This window comes from Mus caroli, chromosome 16 (genome assembly GCF_900094665.2).
Source record: "Mus caroli chromosome 16, CAROLI_EIJ_v1.1, whole genome shotgun sequence".
In the NCBI taxonomy this organism is placed as follows: Eukaryota; Metazoa; Chordata; class Mammalia; order Rodentia; family Muridae; genus Mus; species Mus caroli.
Genome location: NC_034585.1, coordinates 42,925,396 through 42,933,150, shown reverse-complemented (window position 1 = coordinate 42,933,150; position 7,755 = coordinate 42,925,396). Strand labels below are relative to the sequence as shown.

General features: G+C 40.0%; 1 protein-coding gene across 6 annotated transcripts in view; it reads left to right on the top strand.

Annotated features, from left to right (window-relative positions):
• The window catches only part of Phldb2 (pleckstrin homology like domain family B member 2), a 211,609-nt gene that overhangs the window by 180,548 nt on the left and 23,306 nt on the right, over positions 1-7,755 (top strand). For 3 of the 6 annotated variants that reach the window (XM_021184542.2, XM_021184540.1, XM_029470305.1), the window contains 3 exons: positions 1,481-1,570; positions 4,203-4,346; positions 7,024-7,164. In XM_021184542.2, coding sequence (XP_021040201.1) covers positions 1,481-1,570; positions 4,203-4,346; positions 7,024-7,164 — 375 coding nt within the window. Of the gene's footprint in view, positions 1-1,480; positions 1,571-4,202; positions 4,347-4,947; positions 5,131-7,023; positions 7,165-7,755 lie in introns of all 6 variants that reach the window. The other 3 variants (XM_029470303.1, XM_029470304.1, XM_021184543.2) reach the window with 2 other exon arrangements.

Sequence of the window (7,755 nt, the reverse complement as noted above, 5' to 3'; positions counted from 1 at the left end):
AAGGAAGGAAGGAAGGAAGGAAGGAAGGAAGGAAGGAAGGAAGGAAGGAAGGAAGGAAGGAGACAGAGAAGGAGAGATTGAGATTAATATGAAAGCAACAGTGTGACTATACTTCACATCACCTAAGATGTTTATAGTCATTATTATAAAAAGTGACAAATTCAAATTCTGGTGGAAGTATGGACCAGCTAAAGCAGCTGTGCCTTGATAGTCTAAGTATGAAATGCACAGCACCTTCAGAGAACTCCCATGATGTTTATCTTATAGCTTTAAGTGTGTACCTACATTGGGCCCAGAAATCCTAATAGATATTTACACAGGAAAAATGAAAATATGTCTTTATGACAGATATCAACAAAGATGTATATAAAACTGTTTGAATTAGCTTTTGCACAATAACTCCCCATTATCCCCACCCAACGCAAGCTAAATAACCATCAAGAGAAACATGAATTAATAAAATATCACGTGTATATTTTAATACTCCTAAACATGTAGTAGGGAGTTCACTCTCTAAGCTCTTCATTGTGGAGTAAAGCCAACCCAAGAGGGTGCATATTGAATGCCTCTATTTATATCATGTTGGAGAAGAAGGAAAACTTAATTCAAGGCCAAGAAAGTCAGAGCAGTGCTTGACCATTGGGCTTGGGGTTGTCTGGAAGGAGCTATGAATATTTCTAGTGTGATAGAAATGGTCTTTATATTGGTTGTAGTGCTTTCCTAGTTGTTAAAAATAATCCGATAGATACCTAAAGTCTTGAATTGTATTGTTATGTAAATTATATCATAGTAAATAATATACACCATAACTATTTTCCTGGAGGTTATCAAATATCTGATGAACCTAAGGTGGACTATGGGCCTAAATATTAAAAAAAAATGAATGCTGAAAATTTTTCAGGAAAAAATGTAGCAATGAATTACAAACTTAAATTGCCAGAAGCCACAGGAATATTCACTACTTAGGGGAATAAAGATCTGAATGTAGAAAATACACAAAAGATGAAAGCTGAAAAAGCTCTGAGTCAAGGAGCCCTGTTTCTTCTGTTTGTTATTGTTTTCAGAGAGTCTCATGTAGCCCATGCTGGCTTCTAAGGTACTATGTAGCTGAGGCTAACCTTGAACTCCTGATCATCCCTGCCTTCACATTCCAAGTGCTGCAATTACTGGTCCTTGCCACCTCTTGCCATTCTCGGCTTCATTTAGAACATCCTGTTTTTTTCTTAAAACGGCTGTCACTCTGCAAAATTCATCTTGAAGAAAGGGTTATCTCACTAAATATGTTTGAAACTTGCTCATGCATCATATCAGCTAATAGTAGGTGAGCCATCCGTAATGACAAGCTTTTACTGAGCATAGGGAAAGGAAATAGAAATGGGCGTGTCCAGGATTTTGATGTTTGCCTCTAATGCAAAGCCAGCATACTTCTCGGTTGTTTACCAAGTTGACTCCAAGCTTAATAAGTTTTATCTTTCTTTAGGAAAAAGAGAATCTTTGCAATTTGGAAAAGAAATACTCCAGCCTCACTGGTGGGAAAGGGTTCCCTATTAACCCCAATACTCTGAAAGAGGTAAGCCATGATTTTATTTGTCTGTTCATGTTGACTTGGAGATCAAATATACCTCGGTTTGGTGTGCCAAGTCAACTGATAAAAACCTTAGCTTAAATGACTTGCAAAAACTCAGAGTGATAAGTCTTTGCTGTTTCTTATCTGTGCGTATAGGAATCCAGGGGTTATCGTTGTGCCATGGATAAAGTACACATCCATGTTTGTGTGAGCCAAGACACGTCTACTTGTCTTGACAATGACACTGTGACCTTGAGTCTTGCGTTCTTTTCTTCCCTTTCTATATGTTTTGTGTGTATGTGTACATGGACCTGTACATGCTTATTCATGCATGTTCAGGTATATGAAATGAAATGCTCATCACGATAATAGTAGTGACCAAGTGTGCATCCCAGAAGCATTTTAAAACTATTTTCTATAACCGCTTTCATGGGTCATATCATTTCATAGTTTCCATTATTGGGAACACATAACAGGCAAGGTCAATAAGGTGAGTGTGGTTATGAATGCAGCTTTCAGGCATAAGCTAAGATCAGTGAGGTGTAATGTAGGCCTTGTGAGCTGTGTTAATGAAATACAGCTTGTATATGCATTCTGGAGAGCCACTAAATAGTTTTAAGTAGAGAGCTAACATTATTTGATACCCATTTGTTAAAGATCTCTATGGGCCACTCAGTAAGCACTGGGTCACAGGAAGTATGGGAAGGTGCAGGGAACCTGGTTAGAAATGACCACAAGTAGTGCAGGCTAAGGCTTGAATTAGGAGCTTAGATACAAGCAATGGCGTTAGGATGGAAAGTTGGTTGGATTTACATGTATTTTACCAATAGAATTGAAAGCTCTTGTTTACACATTGGATTTTACAGTGAAGTGAAACATAGTAAGTAACTTCTCAGTGTTATCTAGAAGAAAGTAGATTCTAATAGCATACAGTGCTTCTTGCTTGGGTGTCTGAAGATGAGAGCAGAGTAGGTTCTAGGGAACCTTGAGGCTTGAATCTGAACACAATTAGGAGGGAGGGCTGTGGCATTCAAATGGAGTACATGGGCCTTTGGTCCTTTCTCTCTGCCCTGTAAACCTTTCCTGTCCTATTGATGAGTTGGTATTTGCTTTTTTTGAAGACTTCTGAGTGTCAAAGGCTCTACTGGCTTTTTGGCTATTTTCACGTCTCTACCATATGTGCTTAGTATCTGTATGTTCTTAACTTGTAACAAGAAGACTTGACTCATAAAATTTGACTCGATTTTCTAGGGTCCAGTCTTTTTGCCCTACCTTCCTCTTCTCTGTCTTCTTTTTCTCCTTCCTTCTGAAGAATGAGCAGTTTATAACCAGATTCTCTACAGAGCACCCACACCTGGCAAAGAGAAAACTTTTGGAAGCAATTAAATTATACGACCTATGGCTCAAAAGAGGAAATTTTCAAGGCCTCACTTTAAAGCTTTCTATCAACCAAGTGAAAGGATAACACAAAGATTTTAATTTCCTTTCTGATTCATTGCCACAGATAAAATGAAGTTAGACAGCTAAACTCTTATCCCTTCCTTTCTGCAGTTGAACTGCATAAAACATCTCCTAGTTCCTGTGTCACTTTCTGCTGAGCAAGACTGCGGAACATTGTGTTGATCATTGTCAGCCTTAGCTTTCTCTGCTTTCTTGTAATGATGGGTTGTCCATGAAACCTTTCATTTCCAGGCTAGAGGTTTGGCTACATGGAGCATGGAGTGACCTTCTGAAAAGCTTAATGGTGTTTCCATCATCAATGGTCTGAAAATAGAAGCCAGAAATCAAATGGAATCTACTTTCAGTTTTTTCCCTCCATGTTATTTCATTGGTGTGGCAAAAATCTTGATTGACTTGTGCAACTACTTCTCATAAAAAAATCATTCTAGGTGCCTTTTCCACAGAGATACTTTCAGGAGGTTTTGTTCAGAGATTTTGATTCATGGGCATTTTCTTTATGGTATAGCCGGAACTGCATTACTGGCCTCAAAAGTGACTGGAAATTCTCTGTTCTAGCAACAGAGTTTGCATTGAGGAAACCACCTTGAATGGTGGTAGCACCATAGGACAGCAACTCCACCTGGGATCTGTGTGTGTACATGCACATGAGTGTAAAGACAGTGTCCTCATGCTTTCTTGGCTGAAATGTTCACAACCAAATCCCATTAAAGCTAAATTGCTATTTTTATTAATGGTACAAAACCCAATAGAGCCCATCAGTCATCACTTGCTAAGACACTGTAATTTTCAAAGGACAGAAGAGGGGAACTGTGCATCTTTGTGGAAAAGACTCTGGAATCAGAGAGTGCGTGTCTCTGGGGAATCTGATTGTTTGATGTCTATGTAGACATAATGCCATTCCATTGAAAGAATGATGCCGAGGTCTCTAGATATTTATTGTATGGTCATCTTGATTTCACCAGAAATTATGTTTAATACTTGCAATGACATTCTTCAAGATTGAGCACTGCAAATCCATTTTCATTGCTTACCATTCACTTAATGAGACACTGAGTAGCGCCCAGGTATCTGGCTGTGCTATGCTCAGCTAACTCATTGTACCGGGAGCATTAATACTCTCGCATGCCTTGGCTTTTGCTTTCTTTGTGTTTAACTTCTGAATTCCTCCCTTTAGGGCTATATCAGTGTAAATGAGATTAATGAGTCATGTGGCAATTCCACGAATCTATCCCCTTCCACTCAGTTCCCTGCTGACGCTGATGCTGCTGTCACTGAGCCCACCTCGGCTGTGCCGGTGAGCCAGCCCCAGAGTTCAGAGGTGTGTGGGCATGTGTTTCCTTCATTCACTGCTATTCCTAATGTCAGAAATTAACCCACTGTTCACTGAAAATTATCAGAATGTGTGTTCCAAAGAGCCAGACTGATGCTGAGTTTATGAATTAGACCAGACTCGGGTAGGGCATGGGGGGAGTTGTTCTACACTAAAAATCTTAGAAACCATGAAAAGTGTGGTAATGGTATAGAACTAGACATAACTGCCAACAAATTAGGTCAACATCTTAGCATTCTAACCAAACCTAGTTTTCTTAGATACAAACTCATTGGTTCGAATCCCCTTCTCAGATGGGTTGTGTTGTATATTTTTCTTGGCAGTATTGAGTTATACTTTGTTATGTTTATTTTTTTAAAGTATTCTTGGGAGTAGCCAGTGATGTGAAGTATTAAGTATCTTCTACTGAGCACATTGCTTTCTGTGTGGGATCTTAACAAGAAGTTAAATGGAAAGATAGTGCTGACATTTGGAATCTCATAGTTAATACTCAATAAGTCAGAGCAACCAGAGTATGAATTTCCTGTCTCTGTCTCGTTCATCCTCTCATCTCATACGGATGTGTGTACCTTTTCTTTCCCCTCTAAAGCACCGAACAGCTGTCTATTCTGGATTTATGTCTCCTTCCACCCTCTCTCCTTCTGTCACTGAACCTTCATCAGCCACTTGGCCTGAAGTCATGACTACATCTGTCGATCCTTTCCCTTTAAATGACACACCTCCTCCTCTACCAGCTAAGAAACACAGAAGGCAGCAGCCGCAAGAGCAACAGGTAACTAGAAAGGCGGGAGTCTCATAGTCACTTATGTAGTATCTCTTCATCTTTTGCAACGCTTTTTTTTTTCTTTTTTTTAAGAAGGGCTAGTTGCAAAGCATTTTTCTTACTTGCTTTATTCTTAAGGATGTTTACTGTGGCCCACGGGTGCTAGGATTAATAAAGTTTTGATATAGATTATATCTCCATGCTTTTCAGCTCCCATTCAACAAAATAGTATGACATGGCTCACATCTTTATCAATACACTGTCAAGTATTTCCATAAAATTCAAAGTGTAAAAAGTTGTGGTGACAACACATTGTATTCTACGTTGTTGACCCCATGATACTAGATGTCATTCCAGGGCTGTGCCCAAAGGTGCTAAGCACTTGATAAGTCTCTCTTCACTCTTCTACTGATGCTGTGAAGAGGAGCGATCTCCGCCTTAGACTTGGTACCTTTGTAAAAGCTAATGTCTCCTGCTATTGCCCCCTGGGCTGATGCAAAGAGAAACCTAGGAAAGGATTGAATCAAATAGCTGATATAGACCACAGATGTCCTTGGGGAATGAGAGCTTCATGCCCTTTGTTTTAATGTGGTGTGAATCTCATTAGCAGCTTCATTCAGGACAGACAACACCCTTGTTAGCAAAACAACCCGTTTGCAAACCTGTTGCTTTAGACCCAGTATTAACAATTTTCGATGGTATTTGTTACACGGTTTATTGAATTCTGAAAAGTCAAAGTTTAGGAATGTACGCTATTTGATCACAGTAAAAACAAAGAAGTATTCCGATGCCCTTTCTAACCATCAGATTACATCAGTCAGCAGCTAATCCTCCAAACTGTGAGGTTCTACGATGGGGGTGTGGATTTCCTGGCCTTGAATTCCAACTCTACCACCTTCTAGCTGCAAGACCTTGGGCAAGCTTTCTGAATGTCTCTGTACCCCAGAACCTTCTCCTGTAAAAGATAAAAGAGAATACCAACCTCACAAGATTATGATATGATCTGAATGAAATCATGAAAGTAGCTTATCAAACCCCGCAAGTAGAAAGCTCCTAATAAATACTAGCCACCAGAAATTTACCATTATAAAGTTAAGGTGCAGACATGCGCCATCCCTGCCATACACTAGTTTTTATATAGTTCAGAAGCCCAAAATTAGCACTAAAGCGGTGTCACCAAAGGAGACTTTATTATGAAGTCACTTGGCAGTTAAAGACATCTTGAGGAGGTTAGCGAAGCCAAGCAAAGTTTGGATATTTTAAGAAGGCAAAAATCTTGTCTTAAAATCTCAGTGAAAAAAAAAAAAGATGTAGTCTATTGGAGCATTTTACTGCAAGAGGTTACTATGGGATCTCTTTGGCCATGAGCTTTTAAAATGGAAGTAACCTAGAGGGATGGCATTTATGGAAACCTTATATGGGTTTGGGGTATTACATAATATGTGAGGTTAGTTACTATTTTATAACAACTTTCCTGTTATTGCCTGTTCTCTTCTTCCTCTTTTATTTCCTACTCCTTGTCTCACTCACTGGGGTCTGTACCATCAGACAGAACACTTAAACAAACATAGAGAGTAGGGAATTGTTGGCTTGTTTGGCCACTGGCTGTTTATACCTCCATACAGTGGGACCATCACAGCAAAGGCAAGCAGTGTGACAGTTTTTAAGCAGCATGATAGGAGAAAAAGAGGCCATTTTCTTAAAAGAAAAATATAACGTCTATTGTCTAGTCACATCAAATGCCAGCTCTAATCTGAAAGTGAACACCAAGATGAGCTTGGAGTGTAGGGGAAATGTCAAAACTCAGCTCCCCAGGATCAATTGTGGGGACATTGCTTCTTTGTGTCGGTGATGCGTCAGTCAGTCAAGTTTTGCTGTCCCACCTTGCATTTGCATTTAAAGCACTTTCGAAGCCTGGAAGAAAGGAAAAAGCAGCACAAAGAAGGCCTCTACCTGAGTGACACTCTGCCTCGAAAGAAAACCACCCCTTCCCTGTCCCCACACTTCAGCAGTGCCACAATGGGGAGGAGCACCACCCCGAAGGTAGGACTCAGAAGAGCCATGGCCTCCTCTTTCCGGAACACCTTGTTATAGTCACCAACAAAAGTAAAGCCTTTGAAACAGAAAGTTACTGAATGCTAGGTGGTTGTATTTGCTTGTTGGACAGATAGCATCACTCACTTGCTTCTGTCCCGATCAGAGTAAATTTGGAATTACACATTCTGGGCTAAGGAATGTTTTTTTTTTCTGCCACTATAGTACAGGTGGTGGGTCCTCTTCACTCATATGATAGGTGCCCTCTGGCTGTACCCATATTTAGAGATAACACAGAACATAGCATCTGAGCTCTAGAAATAACAGCACTAAACAATTCCTCGTCAGTTTCTACAGGCATGATGCCAGGTTTAGCCCTTTATGTGAACCTACCGATGCTATGGAATAAATGTGCTTACGTAGGCATCACTACTATAGTTGTACATACGGATAAACTGAAGAAGAGGAAGTTAAGTGACAACATAAGATCTCTCAGCTGGAAACTAGAGGAGTCAGAATATGAACCCCAGTGACCCAACACCTGTACCCTCTGCTGGCGTGCTCAGGGGGTTGTTGTAGAAATGAAGAGAGAGAGAGAGA